Source organism: Musca domestica, unplaced genomic scaffold (assembly GCF_030504385.1).
Source record: "Musca domestica strain aabys unplaced genomic scaffold, Musca_domestica.polishedcontigs.V.1.1 7, whole genome shotgun sequence".
Lineage (NCBI taxonomy): Eukaryota > Metazoa > Arthropoda > Insecta > Diptera > Muscidae > Musca > Musca domestica.
In genome coordinates, this window is record NW_026712383.1 from 3,937,142 (window position 1) to 3,959,818 (window position 22,677).

Sequence of the window (22,677 nt, forward strand, 5' to 3'; positions counted from 1 at the left end):
GATCACAATAGACGGACAGACACACAGACAGTAAGGCGGCCATCGCTAAAACAACTTAGGATTCTACGCTGATGAAAGATGAAAATGTTTATAAGTGCGGTTGTAAGATTTAGAAGAAATAGGGCAAAAAATAAATGGAATGCCGGGATTTTCTTTCAAAAATTATGGTCCAAACTTTTAATCTTTCAATGCCGTGGCAAAACTTATTAACATATTTTATGTGCGCCCGCAATGTATGTTTCTTCCAATTAATGATTTGGAAAATATTTTGATTTTATTTTTCAAATAATATGGAATCATAGCCCTACCTTGATGGGCTGTAGCATGGTACAATGATATCAAGGTAGGGCTATGATTCCATACGATTTCAATTTTTTTTATTTTCTTGGCTTAATAGGTCATCTTTATTTGTTTATGTATGTGTTTTCATTTCAATAACAAAAAAATTATTCAAAAAACATTCAAATTCGGATGTTTTCAAAATGTTTATTTCATCGTATGCATCGACAAAATCTAGAGTTTTTGTAGCAAAATAATCCTTTAGAGATATATAGAACCTGGTTTTGAAAAGAAATGTTGACTTTTCATTCAGTTTTCACGGTTTTCAATTATTTATTCAAAGTAAATGCAACAAGTTGTTTGATTTTTTTATTGTTTTGATAGTAATTCTGACATTACAAGCCAAACAGTTAGACCTCTATACTTGCAATTTTTTCAAAGTTGACCTACCTTCTCTTCATTGTACCATGGGCTGTAGTATCCATTAAGACATTCAAATATGAAATTTTAAACAATTTCGGCGAATATTGTCGCAAAAATCATCAAAATACCGAATAACGGGAGATGTCGTTATATGGGGGCTATACAAAGACGTGAACTGCATACGAAATCTTTAGGCATAGGCTGATGTACCCATTACAAACTTCGAATGCGAAATTTAAAACAATTCGGTTGAATAATGTCGCTAAAATCATTAAAATACCGAATATCGGGAGGTACCGTTATATGGTACCTCCTGGAGTTTTTATCGAAGGTAGGTCGTGTTATCCTAATCACTGCAACATACATATTTTTGGAGAAACCAATACATCCATAGATAAGCGTTTCCAAAGTTGCAAAAATACCGCGTTTTTTCTTTGATATTTCTAAACCGATGATCGAAATAAAAACTTCAAACTACAGGTATGTTCTCGTATCCAGATTACAACCACAAAACATTTTCGGGAGGTGGGTCCATACATGGCTCAAATTTGAAAAAACCTCCCTAAACTTTTGTTCACGAAACCGGTCTTGGACATATTACTCTAGCCTCGGCCGAAGGCCCTCCATATAAAATGAACATGTGTTCGCAAAGCCGGTATTGGACATACCCGAGAGGAGAAAATCTCAAAAACCGACCGAAGGCCCTCAATATAAAAAGAGATTAACTCTCAAAATAACTTTTATTGGGAAATTTTAAAAAACAAATTACAGTTGTTACAAAATTTTGGTACTCAATATTTCGGGAAGTATAGACCCGAAATATTTTGTTTTTGTAATCAGGATACAAAAAACAACCGGTAGTGACATTTTGAAGTTTTTATTTCGATTATCGGCTTACAAATTGCAACTTTTGAACCCATTTATCTTGAGAAGTATTGATTTCACCCGAAAAATTGATGTCGCTGTAATTAGGATAACATGACCTACCTTTGGTAAAAATTTCTGAATTTTTCGTCAGCTGGATCTAAATTCGATTTGTTCCATAAGTTCTGTTTTTTCTTCTTGTTTTCTATTTTTATTCACTCCATCATATGATGAAGGCTTATTAACTTCCATGTTTTTATTCCGTTTTTAATGTTAGCGGAACATGTACTTAACTCACCAATGCCCCTACCTGCTGCCGAAATCTGGATTACATCGATATCATCAACTGGTTCTCATATTTAACAGTCGATCTTGTCTGAATGAAGCGTTTACCTCTATATCATTCTTCAAAATATATTTACCCATCGACACTCATCTAAACACAATAATAGTTTTACAATAATTTGGTAATTAAAGATATATTTACGCTGATAAAATCCTTTGATTAGACGCCTAATAAAACACGAATCTGCATAAAATGCCTACGTTATGTGTCGATGTGAAGCAGGCATTAAACAAAATTATATATTTATATGTTTTTGCAAATTAATGTGATTTGAAAATTCGACGAAACCGACATAAACGAATCGAAAATACGTAATCTGAGCCATAGTTTAGTCACCTATGCCGATCCTTTGAAAAGTTAAGAGTGCTTACCACACAGGGTCATATGCAAATCGTCCCAGAGTTTTGCGCTAATTAAAAAGCTTATGGGGTCTGAGCAGATGATACCAATACATATAATGTGGTGTATTTTTGTTGCAATGTCTTTTATAATCAGTAATGAATTTAACTGAAATTGAACATTTTTGTTCGTAAAGAATTTCAAAAAATTATCTTTTTAGTGTTCTATTGAGGCTTAAGAGTGCTTACCACACAGGGTCATATGCAAATCGTCCCAGAGTTTTGCGCTAATTAAAACGCTTATGGTGTCTGAGCAGATGATACCAATAGATTTAATGTGGTGTATTTTTATTCCAATTTCTTTTATAATCAGTAATGAATTTAACTGAAATTGAAAATTTTTGTTCGTAAAGAATTTCAAAAAATTATCTTTTTAGTGTTCTATTGAGGCTAGGAATACATGTTCTCCATTGCCAGAAGTAAAAAAAATTTTTCTCAGCTTTTCAGTCACCGTTATATTATATTTTAAATATTCAAGAATCTTTTTAGTTTAAGTTTCAAACTACTAGAACTACACAAAGAATTGTTCTAAATTGTACTGTCTTAAGTTGGCACAGAATCTGGTTTCGCCGGATTTCGCACACGGCTTCCGACATTTTGCATCATTTTTTGTTGTTTCAGTCGTTCTTCAAATTGAAACTTTAAAATATCTGGCTGGGTGTAAAGCGAGAAGTTTATTTCCGGCATGCCAAATAGGGTAAGTAAATAGTTAACGCGAACTCGTTCCAGGGCTATGGATGTCATGCATTCCTTGACATCGGGCCTAGTTAAATATTCCTCGAAAGTAGCATGAGCTGCATCCGCGCTTGACGGTGGTTTGGGGGCAAGTATTTTTGGTGTTGTTTTTGGAGTCAATCGTGACAGTGGTCTTCCTGAGCTGCTACTCTTCAATAAACTAATGTCTTCTTGTGGATTTGTCTTTTCTTCATCTTCCACGGCAATTGTTTCGAATTGCACTTCAGCATCATCAATTGCATGCAGGACACTCTTTCGAGGGCGCCTTCTTGATTGTCCTGGAGAAGTTTCGTTGGCTGCATTCAAAGATGTCCTAGTCGGCGCGGCATCTTCATCAGAATCAATAATTTCTATAACTTTACTCATATTTTGATGTAAATATAAATTGTTTACAATTGTCTTATCTACAATATTGTCCATTCACAATAAAATATAGGTTTATTTGAAAACACTATTATCGACAGCTAATAAGTCAATCTTTTTTCAATTAAGGCAACTCTGAAAAGGTTAATTAATTGTTTTATTTATATACGGCGTGTTCGTTCACCAACTAGTTTGTAAGAATACGTCTGTGTGTTTAATTTTCTTGCAGAAATAGTCTAATATATTATTTCTGGGAGATGAATGCAGTTGTTTTCCTTTGCAACAAAACTATCCAAAGTAAGCCGACAGAATTCTCGCAAAAACTTGCAAGCAATCACCTGTTGTACCATGTGCAATATTTTGTTATTACAAATATTCATATTTTTCGTATCATTTATTTGTGTTTTTAACAAAAAAAAAGGAAACTGTTCAATTGTAAATGTTGACATTTTTTACGCCCGATGTATTTGGGTAAGCGTAATATAAATATGGCATTTTCAAATTAAAGGAAACATTTTGCTATTGAAATGAAACATTTTGCAACGGAAATTAAATCTTTTGCAGGGAAAATTATACATTTTGCAAATCAAATGAAACTTCTTGATTTATCGATTTGTCGCACAGCTTATGCGACAATGAATTGCCAACCTATTTTTGAAATTATAATTTTTGAAAGAAAAATTATTCAAATTTGTAAAAATTAGTGAAAAATGCATATCATAAAAAACTCGGATTGGTGTCGTATGAGAAAACTTATAAAAATCGACATATTTTGAAAAAAAAAAAAAAAAAAAAACATTTCAAAAATTTTGATATATCTGTGTTCCCAAGCGTTGATTCAGAAAATGCGAAGATGTTTATTTGAAATGATTTTATCTTTTTAATTTTACCATGGTCAAATCCAACGTTTTTTAATTACACAATTTTACATTTTTAACATTTAATAATAGGGAGACCCCTATCTTTCGAAGAGAAATTGGCCGTTTTTTACAGAATGATGGCGAAATTGTATGTTTATATGTTGCCATAGCAACACAATTTCTATTGAGCTAAAACAAATAATTCAGAAAATAATGGTTATGGAAACTGAACTTTTCAGAAATAGACGAATTTTTTCCAGGGGCTGGATTCTTGTTCTATGAAAATATGACATGAAAAATATTTCTTTTATAATATTTTTCATTTGACACTTCTTTCCTCTGTAAAAGTTTTCATTTCACATTTTCATACAACAATGATTGACTCCCAGATTTTTAAACAAATTAAAAACGAATTCGATTTGGGTGAAAGATGTCTTTGAACAGAATACCAAACATTTTATTCTATATTGAATAGTAATTAAATCCTACTTGGGAGTATTATATATTTATTGTTAATACTATTATTGGCCTAGAAGTCTTTAGTGTTACAGCATTACCTAAAATTCGACGTAGAGTATAAGACTTCACCGCTATGGTAAACTGTTTTTATGTCCGTATTACCCAGATACGCTTTGTCCATATCTTAGAAACTACCAGGATTGATACATTTTTAAATTCATAGTGATATTTTCCAATTATAGGTATACTTTTTTTTGTATTATTTGTAATTATTCAACACACAAAAAAATTCAAAAAATGTCAATGTTGAGAATTGTTCTGTTTCAGAACCTGAAGGAATCTACTAGTTTTACAATTTTCTTCGATATCTTAAAGGGAAAATCGGTTATCGTAGTAAAGACTTTTACATTCTATCAGTTCTGGAACAGACCAAATGTTTAACTTTGAAAATTCGTACGCCCGACGTATTTTGGTAACTATCATTTAAATGCCATGTTGGAAGAATATAGGTAGACGCGTCGACACCGCTGCTGGGACAATGAACTGTCAAACCAATTTTGGAATTGAAAATGTTGAATGAAAAATTATTTAAATTTGTAAGAATTGTTGAAAACGCGAATTATAATAGCCTCCGATTGACGTAGTATAAGAAAACATATAAAAATCTAATTATATTTAAAAAAACATTTAATTTTTATACCCTCCACCATACTATGGAGGGTATATTAACTTTGTCATTCCGTTTGTAACTCCTCGAAATACTCATGTCAGACCCAACAAAGAATATATATTCTTGATCAGCGGAAAATTCTAAGTCGATTTAGCGATGTCCGTCTGTCTGTCTGTCTGTCCGTCTGTCTGTCTGTCCGTCTGTCTGTCTGTTGTAATCACGCTATCTTTCGAATAAATTGAGATAGATGGCTAAAATTTTGCACACATGTTTATTTTTCCAGTAGGCAGGTTAAGTTCGTAAATGGGCCATGTAGGTCCACGTTTTCATATAGCTCCCATATAACGGTAACCCCCCTATATTCGGTATTTTGATGATTTTAGCGACGTTATTCACCGGAATTGTTTCAAATTTGGTATTTGAAGTTCCAAATGGATACTACACCCTAAGACAGAAAATTGTCTTTGCAGGTCCACGTCTTCGTATAGCCCCAATATAACGGTACCTCCCTATATTCGGTATTTTGATGATTTTAGCGACATTATTCACGGGAATTGTTTCAAATCTGGTATTTGAAGTTCCAAATGGATACTACACCCTAAGACAGAAAATTGTCTTTGCAGGTCCACGTCTTCGTATAGCCCCAATATAACGGTACCTCCCTATATTCGGTATTTTGATGATTTTAGCGACATTATTCACGGGAATTGTTTCAAATCTGGTATTTGAAGTTCCAAATGGATACTACACCCTAAGACAGAAAATTGTCTTTGCAGGTCCACGTCTTCGCATAGCCCCAATATAACGGTACCTCCCTATATTCGGTATTTTGATGATTTTAGCGACATTATTCACGGGAATTGTTTCAAATCTGGTATTTGAAGTTCCAAATGGATACTACACCTTAAGACAGAAAATTGTCTGTGCAGGTCCACGTCTTCGTATAGCCCCCATATAACGGCACCTCGCTATGTTCGGTATTTTGATGATTTTAGCGACATTATTAACCGGAATTGTTTAAAATTTGGTATTTGAAGTTCGTTATGGGAACTACAGTCTGTGACAGAAAATTGTCGGTGCGGGTCCAGTTTCGAATTTGAATATCGTAATTGCTTATGACAAACAATGACCCCAATAGACCCCAATATAACGGCTATATTCGGTATTTTTATAATTTTAACAGAATTTTTTAAGGATTATATTTTTGGAAAATTTCCAAATTCGTTGCAAATGGTGGAGGGTATTAAAAGTTCGGCCCGGCCGAACTTACTGCTTTATAACTTGCTTTTTTTTTGACATAACAATGCATCTACCTGTATTCTTCTGCCATGTTTAAACATGTGTTTAAATTGTGTGATTCGTACGTCAAATTTTAGGTAACGCTGTTAAAGAATGGATTCAATAAATAAATAAAAACGTTGAAGCCGTACGTCAAGTATTAAGTAGGGATTTTAGTGCAAACAATTCAGAATTTGCATCTAAGGCTGTAATTATTTCGGCAACCCTGACAAATCTCACCATCTCTTTTGAAAGTTTACCAACACTATTTTCCTTTTTTTCTTTTGGCACCAACAAAAAACCCAATTCAACCAATTCAAAGTTGTACTGTTATAAATTGGAAAATAAAATCTTTATTTTTTAATTCTCAAATTGACTGTGTCTTAAAATATGAACAATTTCGTATAAACATGCAACAGTATTAAAGTTATATTCTTGGAAAATATTAATTGATGTGTATGTTTTTATATTACTATATAGAGATGCATAAAAATTGTGTTGTAAAAAACAGTTATTTCCAAGAAATGCATTTGCTATTGGAGTAGTGTGAATACTATAAAAAACACCAAACAACGCGTAAAACAATAACGGAATGGAATCCTCTCATTCATCAAAGGGCAGCAGCGACTCATTTAGCTTCAAAGCTACAGCGACTTCTTCCACTGAAACTTCTCCTCAAAGTAAGGTGAGAAATATAAATTTGTTCAAAATGCCAGAAAACGATTGCAGCATAGTGGTCAAACGCGAACTTTTGGATGAAGGCATAAGGGACGAAGAAGAAAAACGTTTGGAAGCATCGAGAAAACAAAGCGAACAATGCGAGATTTCTAGTATAGTTTTGGATAACATTGAAACCACGAGGTCACAAGTTTTGAAACATGACCAAGATCAAACAGTTACCGAAGAATCTCCTCCCACATTCAAAACATTTGATAATAATATACCCGCAAGCCAAAAGAAAATTGCGAAAGATATCGGTAATGGGAAGAAACTTCACGGCAAAAACAAATCTCTTGAGAGGAATTCAATGGGAACAGAATTTGCAGCATTTGATAACGACTTTAAAAGAATGCGGAACAATGTAAGTAACAAAAAGCCATTTGATAAAGAAAACCTTTATAAATAAAACTATTCAATATTCGAATCTGTTCCGTTTTAAAAGTGCCAGTGAAATCTTCAGAAAACTGCAGTATTAGTCTTTAAAATACAAATCGAATAGAGGGTTCTTTTCCAAAACAGAGACCTTTACTAGCCATGTTCTGCTACTTGATTTATTATCCAATACGAGTTCTAAATTTGAAACCATTCCATTAAAAAAGAATAATATATATAATAAATAATACCGCTGTATGGGGTTATAGGTAATTTGAGACCTGTATAAAAGATGTTCTGTCACTGTAGGTTAAATTCGAAATGGGTACCAATTTGTAAGCCTTTTCGTTGCAAAATCTGGCTAAATGTGGCAAAAATACCGAAAATTGGGAGGTAAAGAAAGTATTTTAAATGAAAAATTATATTCGATTTATGACTGAGTTATTGGTCTCTGCAGTTAAGAGACATTCAAACTAACAATTTAATGGCATTGGCTTCAGTTCCCAGTCTTAACAGAGATATTTCAATGGACTATAATTAGACATTTTATTTATATACGTTTTTAATTGTATTCGACGATATTTCAAACATCTTATGTTATATTACTGTTAAATTCAGTCAAGAACTCATTAATTTTGCATTGCCTTCGAATAAATTATTGTGTCCGTTTATCATATTGTTACACGCGCTTTCATCTTTTTCTTGTCCTTGAAGAGTCTATTTAGGTTTTTAGGATTCATATTTAATCACTTTTTATACCCTAGATAAATTTATTATCCGATTGAGATGAAATTTCCCAAACAACATCAGTTTGGCCAAAGGACGGGTTAATTGTGCACCAAATGGCCAATATCCGTTCAAAAGTCCTGAATTTTGGTACATTCGACGAATTCAGTCTAGAAGCAAGTACACCAATTTTGGAGAAAATCGGTTTTTAGATATAGCTATAACTCCCTTATATAGTTTTCATCTGATTTGGTGTTAAAGTTCCCCACATTATATTGATGATGTTTGGTATCAGATATCAGATACAGCCCAGAAATACCTCTGCTATGTTGTATCAAGATCGGTTCAGATTTGGATATAGCTTCCATATATATCTTCAACCGATTTCGGGTTAATCGTACACCAAATGGATAATATCAGTCTAAATGACCTGAATTTTGGCACATCCGACCGAATTCAGTCTGGAAGAGACAAAGTTGGTGAAAATCGGTTCACATATAGCTATAGCTACCATATATATGTTTCTTCCGATTTGGTGTTTAAGTATTTCACATTTGTAATATCCATTCGACATTCAATGATATTTGGTACCAGATATCTTATAGAGCTCGTAAATACCTTTGAATTTTGTCGGTTCAGATTTGGATATAGCTCCCATATATATTCTTAATCCGTTTTCAGGTTTATTGTGCAAATAATGGCTAATATCAGCCAAAATGGGCCGAAATTTGACTCTTCCGACGAATTTCGGCCTAAAAGCAAGTGCTTCAAATTTGGGTTAAAATGGGTTTAGATATAGCTATAGCTCCTATATATATGTTTCATCCGAATTGGTGTTAAATTCCCTCACATGCGTAATATGCACTCCAAAACAATGATATTTGAAACAGGGCATCAGATACTGCTCGAAAATGTAGCTTTTCGGTATACATCTTCAGCCGATTTTACGTATATTGCTCCCCATATATATAATATCAGCCCAACTTGAATCGATTTTTTTATATTCAACTGAATTTTACCATTTGGTGAAACTCGGTTCGGTATATCTATTGCTGAAATAAATATTTTTTAATATATTCCTTATCGAAGTCATATCATGCACTATAGCAATGTTATACATACATAAATTCCCAATATAAAATGTTTTGTTACGGGAGCTCTACTAAATACGCACAGGATTTTGAACTCTCATTACTGGTTTTTATTTTTTTGCTCCGTATCAAATTTCACCTTAGTGTTAATTTTTGCACTTTCAAATGTCTATTTGATTGGACAACTAATTGTTAACTTTTAAATATTGTGAGTTACGCCTTTGTTTTTTATGAAAGTTACAGAATGGTGCTGAGTCTTTTGCGTCATTTTTTTTAAATAAGATCGCTTTAGAACATTGTTGGCTTGTTTGTTTGGGATACCATTTGTTGTTGACCATTGTCAGGTTTAATCCCATTATTATTGTTTTTATAAAAACAACGTTTTTTTATTAGTGGAGAACGATGGTAATGTTTAATAGGGGGTAAGGCAGGGAATACCTAGGTTTCGGAAAGAGCCAGCAATCCTCATCAGTTATCTTGTTTTATGTCTGGGATATTCTCCCCAGAAGTAATTTTAAAAATAGCTTCTATGACAAAAAAACTTTTTTTACCCACGTGACGAGATCGTAAGCTCAATAGAAGAGGAACCAAAGAATTACATAAAACTAGAATTCTTTGGAAAAACTTCTAAATCAAAAAACCGCACTTATAAACATTTTCATCTTTCTACACTTGTTATGCTTTCGTTTTACATGAACGAAATAGCATAACCATATAAGTTGGTTTTGTCTGTTACAACAAAAACCTTCTCGTCGACCGTGCCTTGTCTTCAGTATCTACTTATCTTACTAAATTGCAACAAGTATTCAATAGATTAACTAGTACAAAATGAACAAAATTCTATGTCCATATTCGTCAGTCTGTGGAAATTAATAATTTTCGGTTCCCATTTAAGGTTTTTTATGTTTAAACGAACCGATCTAACTTATCTGCTTTTTTTAGTTTTTTAAGTTAGTTTGGTAGAGTACGTTCTCAGTCCTCGATCAAGATGTATATAATACCGTTATCTCTAATTGCCATACATAATTATTTATATCCATCCAGATTGAAGAATCATTATGAATATCAAAATATTTAATACGTGATTTTACAATATTTATGTAATTACTAGGTACGGAAAAAGAGTTCCAAATCTCATAAAATACCAGTGTACAAACCGTCACCGTGGAATGATACCGACTCCAACGTCTCAATGCTTAGAGAAATTGAGACCAACGATGAAGTTAAGATATTTGTATACGATGAATCCTTGACAACAACTAACACATGTAATGACCATAACAAAGCTAATAGCTCCATTGGTTCTGTGAAAACAATAAACACTTGCAACAAATCAATATATATTGATGACGATGATGATATCTTAATTGATCTGACCAATTTCGGGGACAATAAAGAGAATTCTTCGCCCATTTCCAAAAAGAGGAATGCGACTAAATTCAGTTCTGTTAATATTTGTTTGAATAGTGATAATGATGCCAGCGATATTGGCATAGTCCCTGAAAATATTACAAAGTCACAGTGGAGAAATAGACCTAAAACTTTTGGAAAACACGAGGACTTATTGTCAGTTGTCAACAGTCATATACAAATTGACAATGGTTTTACATTGATCAATTTGAAACAGTTAGACGAGACTAAAACAAATTTTGATAAAACAATTTATCACACCATAAACATTGTAGATCAACCAACATCATCATTGAACTGCAACTTGCAGAGGAATATTGGTCAGGAATATAAGGATGAGGCTCATTTAGTTATTAAAACATCTCAAACAATAAGAAAAGATAGTAATGATCCAGATGCTAACACCGATGAAATACAAATTGATGATGGTTACACCGTAATTGAACTAGAACAAAAACCAATTTCTCCAACCACATCATTGAACTGCAGCTTAAAAAAGGCATTATGTCAGGATTATGAGGATGATGCTCACTTAGTAAGTGAAACATCTAAGCTAGTAAGAAAAGATCGTAACAACGATGGAACACAAATTCCTGATGGTTCCACCGTAAATCTAAAACGCTAAAACATATATCTTTATATATCACCATTCAAAACAGTAAATCATTCACATAATCGACTTATTTTAATACAATATGCAAAGTAAAAAAGTGCCAACTAACAATTGCTCAAAAATATATTTAATAATAACTTAAATAGATTTTGCACGGTTTAATTGTTTTATAACAAAAAATTATGGTCTTTAAATGAATGTCAAAAGAAAAAAGATATGTATATGAGGGTTTTTGAAGTGTTTGTTTAAATAAATAAAAATCCTAAATTTGAAAATATAGATTGAATTGGTATATTTCTTTTGCTTTCATTTTCTTTCGACATACATAAAGAGGCCCCAAAAATAAAACATTGTAACACGAGTGCAATTTATTACTATTCCATGAATGCCAGACGCTCGGTTTTTTTTTGTAAACGTATATTGTTGAAATTGTAGTTTTTTCTATCTGAAATCTTCTAAACTCTTTGTTTATTTATATATATGACAATTACTTCAATTGGAGATATTATGGATTTCGTGCATAGATTCAGATTTTTGTACCTTTTGTCCCCATAAATAGTCCTTCATAAAATGCCGACATATATATAGACTTTCCTGTCTTACTATTTTTTTATTTTTAATTTTATTTTTTAAATACACAATTTGTTCAAATAAAAAACTTTCTTTCATCAAAATTTCATACATCTTTATAAATTTTTAGACTTTCCGGGTTTTAAATATTAAACAAGTTTTTCCTTTTCGGCCCAAAGGGCCAGAGACGGTCCCAAAAATTCTATACATGACTACACAAACATTATTTATAATATTCTTTATCTTAAAAATCATATTTTAATTAAACATTAAAAAAAATAATAATAATAAATATAACAATTTATATGAATCAGCTATGCAAGGAAAATAGAAAGCAAATTAACACACCAAAGAGACTTCAAAATTTATCATTTATATTAAATTAAATTATTATAATTTGAGGGTTTCAGCCCTATCCTTTCACCCAATACCAAATATAGTACCATTCATTACTTTTTGTACAATTATAGTACATACATGAAGAAAAGAAACGTCAACAAAGTCAAATTTTTACATTTTTTTTTAGTTCTATTGAATGAAAGAAAGAAAATGTCGGAAGTAGCATCAAATTTTAGAATAAGTTTAGATTTGTTCGAATTAGTCACCTTTGGGACGAATTATGGCCTTCAAACGGCCAATGAAACCGTCACACGCTGCCCGAATGTTCCTCTGCGGTATTTTGGCCAATTCCCGCCGAAGCGCTTGCTTGAGTTGATCGACATTTCGGTATTTTTTAGTGCCAACCTTGGTTTCCAAAATACTCCCGACACAATAGTTCAACGGATTGGTATCCGGAGATTTTGGTGGCCATTGTGCGCTGGAAATGAAGTGAGGAACCTCATTTTGTAACCATTCTTGAGTGGCGCGTGCTGAGTGCGATGGTGCTAAGTCCGGCTGTGATGTCCAAGGTCTGCTGTCAAAATCTTTGCGTGCCCAAGGCTTTAATACACCCTGCAGAATATTTTCGCGATAATATTCAGCATTTTTCTGATGCCACGGTCGATTAGTACGAGCGGAGAGCGACCATCGCTGTTATAGCGGCCCACACCATCACCATGGTCGGCGCTTGAGTTTTGGTGGCTAACCGAAGGTGCACATTTTCAGCTGGTCTCTTTGGCAAGTAAACACGATCATTTTGTTTGTTTACAAACTGTTGGACAACGAATGTTTTCTCATCGGAGAAACCCAAATTCGGCAGTTCACCACTTTCGGCCAAGCGAAGCAACTCTTTAGCTCTTTTGAGTCTATTTTCTTTCTGTTGCGGTGTAAGTTCTTGCACTTTTTGGAATTTCAATAGCTTTAACCCGAGCTCATTTTTCAATATTTGCTGAATGGAATATTGCGATATGTTCGGCCCACTAGCCATTTTCCGGCCACTGCGACGCGGTTTTCGATCAAGTCGCTTTTTTACTTTTTGCTGATGGTGCTGTTTTCTTCCGTCCACTTCCTTGACGTCGGGCTAAGCTACCAGTATCACGGTAACGAACGACGGTACGAGACACAAAAGATTTATTCACATTAAAATGCTGCAGTGCTCTAACGATAGCCACTAGTGGTTTTCCAGCCAAATATAAAGAAATCACACTATCCGCTTGAATTTCATCACGAATAACTTTTTATCTGAAAAATTCTAACCAAAATTCTTTTGTACGCTTGTAAACAATATAATGAGCTGTCACTGGAATAATTTTAACAGCTGTCGGACGAATGGCTTAGAATTGAGGTTACTGTTGGAAAAACTATGATATTATACAAAAGCTACGACGCAGACTATGACATTGACGAATACGATACATACTTTATGGATATAGCGCAGTGCCCCGCAGCATGAGGTAAAAACAAAACCTCCCGCTATAGTCTCACAACAGGGATAAATCGAAAATGTTCTCGAAGTGTATCCACTAACTCCATGCATCCATTATACAGCATCAGAACGATTTGTGATGAGTGGTGTTATAACTAATAGAATATATGCCTTCCGGAATATGTTGTTTTCAAAGTCGAAAAAATTAACAAGCACTAACTTATTTTTATTGAGGTGCTTCTATAGCTTTAGATCACGGAAATGATTTTTTTAGCGAATGGTAGTTTTTCTATATTTTTAAACTTAACAAATTTGTCCACCTTGATCTTTTTAGACGACTATTTATCCCTCCAAAAATTACATTGCTTAATTTAAATACTATATAACATACACCATGCAAAGCAATTTTTATTTGTGCCTCTTATTTTATGGGTATCACTCAATTTGTTTTGATCCAAGGGAATATATAGAAAATTTTAAAGTGCTTAATATATCAACATTTGTCAGAAAAGTCTAGTACCCTAGGAAACAGTTTTCAATCCTTATATATTACTCTATATTACGATATTCCGTAATTTATTCACTTAAAATAAATGTTTTATTTTTAAGGATATCCCATACGATGATCGCGACCAATTGATACATTCAAATTTTTCCGATGATAATAAATTTCTCTCATATAATAAATCAATAAATCGCATCAGATTAGATCAAAACCAAGGAAACATTTTAGATTTATCTACCAACAGATTCGCATCAACTGAAAACCGAAGCCATGACGAAAATGCACATGGCAATGATGTAAGTGTTGTAACATAAAACTGAAATGTTTAATCTTTACCAAAACAATTTCTCTTTATTTTTAAGAATCTTGAAGAAGAACTCCATAGTGCGGTCAGTGATGGAGATGGAATTTTAGATTTGTCCAAAGTTGGTGAGGTCTCATTGATAACATACAAAAAATCAAATCAGATTCGCCATCAAACGGAAAAAACCCAGCAGATCCATAAGGTAAGTGTATGTGCATTTATTTAAATTTTGCTATTGCATGTGAAATTATAATTAAACTAATAATATTTTTTTACAGAAATTACCAGGAACTTATATTGCATCATTTAAAACAACTACAGATAATAAGAAAAATGATGAACTTGCAAACAATAATAATAAGAACGCGAAAACTAACAATAATTCAAATTCTGAGGAAAATGTTTTAGATTTATCCGTGCATGGTAAAGTTTATTTAGTTGAAGATGTCACTCCAATAAATTTGCTGTCTCAATTGCGACTTTTTAAAGTAAGTATAAATATTGACTAACAAATGTATAATCAAAGAAAACATTGAGGTGGAGTGAGTCAAACAAAGAAACTCGGAAATATTCAGAGAGGATTTTGGAAGAAATTTAAAGATTTTTATTCAAAGGTGGTCTTTTGGTTATTGAATAGTTAAACAATTTGTATTTATTTGCACTCGAAAATGAGCAGAGCATTCGGCTAACTTAATTAGAACTGTACAAAGCTTTAGAGTAGAATTCGTACATCACCCATTCTTATTATGCCTCCGAAAGGGTAGAAATCCATGCTATATTTCTGTAGGATTCATCTACTATTTATATAATTATGTTCCATCTTTTCTCCTTTTCACTCTGCATTTTTAAATTTCTGTTTCAGGATGGAAACAAAAAAAGTAAAGGTCGCCATGTAGATTAGCAGCTTTACATAGGCAACTACGCCTCCTCTAAACTTCTACCCAATCCAAAAACAGTCTGACTGTGTCTCCGTAGGTCGTAATCACCCTGCTTAGAACCCCAATAATTTTTCCAAAGCTTTCCGTATTGCAATATTGCGTTCTGGAATGCACTATAGAGCGGCTCAGATTCAATCCTTAGTTGGTGGTTGGTTGGTTTAAGGATGCGCAGCTACACGAATTCGGAGACCTTTGGTCCTAGGAAAAAAGGAAAAATATTGTAGATAGAAATTTAGAAGCGAAAAGGAGAAGAAAATATTTATAGAGCGAAGTGTAGTTAGGAGAGTGCTTTACCTTGCCAGGGAAAGCCTTTGGTAAACTTGTAATTGATGATGGGATCTATGTCTAAGAAGAATGTTAGAGTTTCTCACTCCCACCAGCCAAATAACCTATATCCCGTGTTGGTAAAATAGATGTTCAATCCTCTCTATCTCTTCTTCATCCTCACATAGTATACAGTAGTTAGGAACAGTCTTCTCCCATCTTGATGTCAGTATGTCCTAGAAGGGAGTTATTCTCTTCGAGATTACTGGTTAGAGGGTCCTGCAACCGGTATTCAAGTCTCATCGTCTTCCAGCTTTTTCAATGAGAGAAACATCTGAGTAATATGTTGTTGGTGGTTTAACAATCTCTTCAATCGGTATAGCAACCGACTGGGATCCGCCTTGATCTAATCCATCAGTTACTTCATTCCGTACTATATTGATATGTCCTGGAACCCAACAAAGCTAAATGAGTTCGAGTGTTTCAAGGAGCGCTTTCTTCCAGTCCAGAGTGGCTCTCGATTTAATAACAATTGAGACCGTCTCTATCAGATATATTATTAATATCCATTTAAATGAAGTAGCTTGGTGCCGTGTGCATATACGGTCAGACCGTTCAGAGGAAGTTCTCTATTAGCCCATGCATCCCTATCGGCTATATTAATATCAATGTAAATGAAGTCGAAGAAGGTGGTAGTCAGTAATCCTATTACCTTGTGCATGATCACAACGTGAAGACATTCTCCAGCTTCCCGGAGCGCACTCATTGTGCTGGAATTGAGCTAAAATATCCAGTGTCTGGAAGTTTAGCAGTAGAGTTTAAAGATTGTATCGAGGTCTAGCACTGTTAGCGATAATTGGTCTGCGTGCGTCTACTGACCGACCCCTGACATAGGTATCCTGCGATGTGTTTATTATATTTACATATAAATCTGAACGAATTTCCAGGTACAGTTACTTTTCTAAACTCCTCATTAGACAGGAAGAGAGGCTTATCAGTCTGTAGTCCTTGGGTAATGTGTGACTAGGTTTCCCATCTTTGGGAATATAGGAAATGGGTACGAAGCACAACATAAGACAAGCCTTAAAAATCTCTTTATAGCCAACACCGAGTCAGATGCATTTTGCAACATTGCCGGTTTAATGTCATCAGGACCAGGAGTCTTGAAGGGTTGAAATTTGTTGATCGTCCATAAAATTTTCATTCAATACTTAGATACCATCAAAAGACCCGTCCTCTCTTACATCTTTGACCAATTAAGACTGACATATAGAATTCAGAAACGTGTACATGGATCGACTGTAGTTTTAAATAAATAAGATAATATTTGTAGGTAATAAAAAGTTTCTGTAGTATTACTTATCTATTCCAAAGAGTAATAAGCAAAATAGTAGTTTTATGAATATATACGGTGACATTAACTTATTAACTCCTCTATTCTTTCCGAATTTATTTTAGCCTGCAAATTGCAACAACAATATTAAAGAAACATCTGAAGAAAATAATGTAAAATGGCGAATTAACAAAGAAACTTTAAATAACCAAAAATTATCAAAAATGAAATTCGAGGTGACAAAAGAACTCAAAACCCCACTGAAAACGTCAACTTCGCCAACAATTACCAGATCACAAATGGTTAGTATGAATACAATAATTACACAAATAAAATAATTATTCTCCACCATAACCGTTTCAGGAAGCAGATAAAAATAATGAAAAAAATGATCTACAATCAAAAACAAATACGAAAAATGCATTTCCTCAAAAATTGTATAGGGCAAGAAAAAGAGTTATGTCTTTAGATATGGTTCCACGCAAAATATCCCATAAAGTAAGTATAAATTTTAGAGCTAATTTTACTGCCTGCCCCGGTAATTGAAATGTTTGTTTGTTTTAAGGAGGGAAAACCAAACATGGAAATTACATTTAGATGTGATAATATGGAAGAACCACATCAACCAGTGAACATACAGTACAATCAGTCTTTACAAAATAATACGGTATTAAAAATGAAGTATAACCAATCAATAAAGAAAAAAGACGACAATTTAGCGACTGGTGAAAAATCGGCTTTCCGTTCTAAAGTAAATGATATCGTAGAAGGCAATGAACTTCCACAGGAGATGCCACTATCTAATGAACTAATGCCAAAATCTATAAATAAAACTGTAATGGAAAATAAGGATTTACCTTCCGATTGTACTAAGAGTACCAGTGGCGAAATAAGTCCTTTAGAAAGGTCAATTTTAAAACGTTCCGAAGAGGACATTGACATTTATTCACAGAGCTGTGCTCTAAAATGTACAGATGAGTCTAAAGGTAATAGTATAAACGAAAACGATGCCAATAAACAAATTCTAAATATCATTGATGAATTAGATGATATATTGGAAGACGCATTTGATAAGGAACCACACAAAGACTTACCAATAACCAGCAAAGACCAGAAATGTGAATCAAAAGGACCGGTGTCACCATCTAAGAAAGATGAATTGTATGATATATTGGAAGACGCATTTGATAAGGAACCACACAAAGACTTAACAATAACGAAAGAAGGCCAAAAATACGAATCAAAAGGACCCGTGTCACCATCTAAGAAAGATGAATTGTATGACACATTTGATAAAGAACCACACAAAGACTTATCCAGCGAAGACCAGAAATGTGAATCCAATGGAGCCGCGTCACCATCTAAGAAAGATGATGTAGAATTCAAGTCATCGTCTTCATTGACAAAGTGCATATCGTCAATGACAATGTTATCCAGTAATGACAATGTTATCCAAAAAGACTTACAAAGCTCGCAAAATTTAAAAAAATTGAGAGGTTTGCTCGATATTGGAAATGGCACAGATGTTAGCGGCGAAATGCTTACTGATTTAAACGAAAATAATCGCATTGAAACGAAAGTTTCTACTGGTTTCGAAAATGATTTTGCCGACGTAACAAATGACATAAATAAAACATTCGAATGCAAGGTCCAAAATACAATTAGCCTCCTAGATTCGGTGATAAAGTCAGAAAGGGATGCTGATAATTTATTGGTAAATATTTGTATTTACATTCTTAAATTAACTATACAACTAAAAGTGTCGATTTTGAAAACATAAATAACAATAATTAAAAATTGATGCCTATGTGTGTTTAGTAGTATTTTTTCAATCTTGATACCATATAGAGACTTTATTACCACATCCTAATAGCAATATCAATGCCGACACAGAATATCTTTGGACCCAAGGCTATTCTCCGTATTTGATGAGATAATAAAGAGGCTTTCCATTCTAAACGGTTGAAATCATGACAAAGAAAGATTATTGATTAACAATTTTAATCTTGAGGAATTTGGAAATTCCCAAAGAAATATCGGATAGAAAATGTCATTGCTTAAAAACCAACACATTGTCGTAAGAATTAATTCATTTTTCAACCAAGTACAATCGACATTTTTAACTTCAGGGTCTAATATGTTTAAAATGTATTCTTAAATTAATTTCAATGTCTCATTTCTTTTCAAAGATATCGGACAACATCACTACTGAAACCGTTGACGAGGAATCTACAAGCATACAGTCAACACCAAATGTGTGTCCAGATTTGAATAACAACCCTTTCAACTTGAAAATAACATCTGTGGTATCCATTCATCCGTTTCAATGCATCCAAGACGAGAAAAACAGTCATCAAGAAGTTGAAATTAAACATGAGAAGGACAATTTAATAGATCTTCGTGCAAGTCCTACTAAAATTGATGAAGACCCTAAGGTAATTTGAAAATAAAATGCTAACAGTCCGAGGATTTCGGGTAGATCTGTAGACCACCGAAGTCCAAAACACATACATAATGTGTAATTGTTAAGCACTTATGGAATCTACAATTCTACTCGGCATAAAGGCACATACTGCGACCTCAACTCTTATTTTGCTAGAAAAGTTTGCCGACGACTCCATCAAATTTTTTTCTTTCGTAATAATATTATTTACTTTTTTTTCTAAATAGAATCTGATCCCATTTGAAGACGTAAAAGCTGAAAAGGAAGTATTAGACTTGGGAATATTAAAGGAATCAGACGATATCAAAACAGAGGAACATTTAGTAAGTTTATATTAAATAAGAAAATAAAATTAATTATTTAAATTGATTTTGTGGGTGAACCCTCATATACGTAGCATATTGTCATATTTTTAACTGTAGCAAATTTCTAATTTTAGGATGATAAATGCAAATATATTGAATTGCAAAGCGTACCCGTGGCCGATATTAAAGATGATGCCTCGATCAATTTAGATGATGATCATTATATGGATGATGGTTCCTGCGAGTCCGAATCCACCACAGTAGATAATTCAACAATGAGTTATCAGGAAGATGACCTATTGCATCAAATTGAAATCGACACTTCTGAAGGCAATTGCACCTCGAACACAAGTTTGAAAGCCAAAATCAAGAAAAAGGTAAACAAAACTTACTTATAATTATAGCCCGAAATTTCACAAATTTCATTTTCCTAGAAAAAGGATTCGTCTAGCGATTCAGTTTATTTAAAAAAACCACCGAAAAGAAGAAGAATTGAAACAAACGCCGAAAAAAGACATGAACGCAAAAGTGATAGAGCAAATAAGATGCAGCAGAAATCAAAGCCAAAGTTTTTGAAAACATCAAATGCAAATCGCGGGACAAATGACAACAATAAAAAGAATTCCAAGGCGCAGAAACAATCTGTGAGTGTGTCAGGCAAAACCAAAACGTCAGGAAATAATGTTGGAGTTCGCAGACCACCGCCCGTTAATGTTAATTCTAAATCAAGGCAAACTCGAAATGATGAAGAATTTCCGAAGCCATTTAAATTAGAAAACAGTTCTGCAGCAGCAGAATCCCGAACCGAAGGAACTAATATTGAAGCAGATGTGCCACAACCCATCAGGTTAAAATGGGATTGGAAAACAAAAATTGATATAAAAAAGCCTCAAACGTATATGATTCGTTGTCTTCAACCACGTGTAAAGGTGAAGCGTTTGCATCGGAATTTAATACCACCTGTAAAACATAGTACGCCTAGAACAAAAAGCTTGGAAAGTGCTGGTTCCGCACAATACACCCATAGCAATCATAGTGTAATAAGCTCTAACTTGGATTCTGACAGTAACACCTCAACATTAGATGCTGACGTTGCAAGCACGTCACAAGGACTGAGTCCTCATTTCACTATACTTCATAAAATTGCCGCTGAGCGTGCATTTATTAATCATCACTTGATAGCATTTGGATATTCACCCATACAATTTCAATTGTATAATAACCCAGATGACCTGAAAATATTTTTAAAATATTTGTTGGGTGACAAAGGATCTTCCGAACACTAAAATGTATATATATATTTGTATGCAGAATGTACAAACCAAAGAATATTAGTTTTGTTTGTTTTTTTTTATAAAATAATTGAATAAATGTTTTAGTTTTGTTGAGTTTATAAAAAAAACTGTTTATTTGGGGCATGACAATATTTGATGGAGAAGGCAATGGAAAGTTTGCATTAAAATATTTCTCTTAAAATAAATACCATACGCTATCGCGGCCCATTATCGAATTTGAACGACAAGAAGTCAGCAAAATATATGCGCAAATAAAAAGACACATTTCCTTAAATACATTTAGAGAGCATGTCAGTGTCTTCGAATCTATGTGCTAAAAATATTTCTACATGAAGTGCGAAGACACAAACAGAAATACATTTAAGGAATAGTGTTGTCGCGGTTTAAAAAGTTGATATTTGGTAGTAAATTTATTTCGGATTCTTCGGATCTAAAAACAAAAGCCGGACGAGTTACCATATAATCTTAGAGAACTATATCTTTGACATGTGCTTAAGAACGTTTTACTTTCTTAAATCTGCTTTAAATCCAATAACAACACCAATATGAGGCGATATTGATTTTCATTGTATAAAATAGTAATACACTAAACTTGAACGGTATGGTACATTGAAAGAGAAGAGAAAAGAACGTAGATTGTGGTCATTTAACATGCGGATTTTTAAAGCAAATACTTTTGAATCAATTTTTATTAAGTATATCTTTTACTTAATGACAATTTGTGTTGTCGTTGAGACAAAATCAATTCCGTCCAATTTTTTTTAAAAATTTTGTATACGGTTATTGGCAATATTACATGAGAGTTGTTCAACATGAAGCGAGGGAAAAGAACGACATACTATGAATTCGCGTAAGTCGATTTAAATACATTCTGTGATGTATTTATTTAGTTATTGTGTAGCATCAATAAAATAGAGGTCTTATGAGATAAAAACGTGTTTTTTGAAAAAAGTACTAAAGGAAATTACATTTATTTTGTGGATTAAGCCCTTGCATTATATTAACCTATAACAATATATGTCGATCTATCATATCGGTATTTTTATGATTCTTAACATTAATTTCCATCGTATATTTATACCCTCCTCCCATGATACAATAAAAAGGTAAGGTAGAGCTAATAGCTGATTACAATTTTTTTCTAAGTGTGCCCGACTTCTGCCAATTTTGTGTATGCATTTATTGTTTTGAAAAATGAAAAAAAAAAATATTTTCACAACCAATGATTGGAAAGCACATGAATTGCGGCTCGTGTATTAAAGCTATTAACCGGTATAGCCATAAAATTGAAAGATTTAACAGTTAGGAT

General features: G+C 33.3%; 2 protein-coding genes across 4 annotated transcripts; one reads left to right on the forward strand and one right to left on the reverse strand.

Moving 5' to 3' along the window:
- Positions 1-2,558: 2,558 nt before the first annotated feature.
- On the reverse strand, positions 2,559-3,486 carry LOC101888677 (uncharacterized). Its single transcript, XM_005191189.4, has one exon. The coding sequence runs from the start codon at positions 3,463-3,465 to the stop codon at positions 2,854-2,856; it is 612 nt and encodes a 203-aa protein (XP_005191246.2). The 5' UTR covers positions 3,466-3,486; the 3' UTR covers positions 2,559-2,853.
- A 3,462-nt stretch (positions 3,487-6,948) lies between these two features.
- On the forward strand, positions 6,949-21,415 carry LOC101888852 (protein PFC0760c). 3 transcript variants are annotated; one of them, XM_011297463.3, is made up of 13 exons: positions 6,950-7,756; positions 10,696-11,529; positions 14,591-14,782; positions 14,849-14,992; positions 15,069-15,278; positions 17,451-17,627; positions 17,689-17,823; positions 17,891-18,311; positions 18,372-19,039; positions 19,515-19,760; positions 19,996-20,091; positions 20,208-20,450; positions 20,508-21,415. In XM_011297463.3, exons 1-13 carry the CDS (start codon positions 7,268-7,270, stop codon positions 21,357-21,359), a joined length of 4,707 nt encoding a protein of 1,568 aa, XP_011295765.2. In that variant the 5' UTR covers positions 6,950-7,267; the 3' UTR covers positions 21,360-21,415. The 3 variants fall into 3 exon arrangements, with proteins under 3 accessions (XP_019895072.1, XP_011295765.2, XP_011295764.2); XM_020039513.2 differs by having other exon boundaries at positions 6,949-7,756; positions 17,891-19,039; XM_011297462.3 differs by lacking the exon at positions 10,696-11,529 and having other exon boundaries at positions 6,951-7,756; positions 17,891-19,039.
- The last annotated feature ends 1,262 nt before the right edge of the window (positions 21,416-22,677 follow it).

Excerpts from the sequence above, each read along its gene's own strand:
- LOC101888677 (XM_005191189.4), bottom strand. The coding sequence starts at position 3,465 with ATGGACAATATTGTAGATAAGACAATTGTAAACAATTTATATTTACAT.
- LOC101888852 (XM_020039513.2), top strand. The coding sequence starts at position 7,268 with ATGGAATCCTCTCATTCATCAAAGGGCAGCAGCGACTCATTTAGCTTC. Across the intron at positions 14,783-14,848 it reads AAAATGCACATGGCAATGAT|AATCTTGAAGAAGAACTCCA; the intron begins GTAAGTGTTGTA and ends TTTATTTTTAAG. Across the intron at positions 14,993-15,068 it reads AAACCCAGCAGATCCATAAG|AAATTACCAGGAACTTATAT; the intron begins GTAAGTGTATGT and ends ATTTTTTTACAG.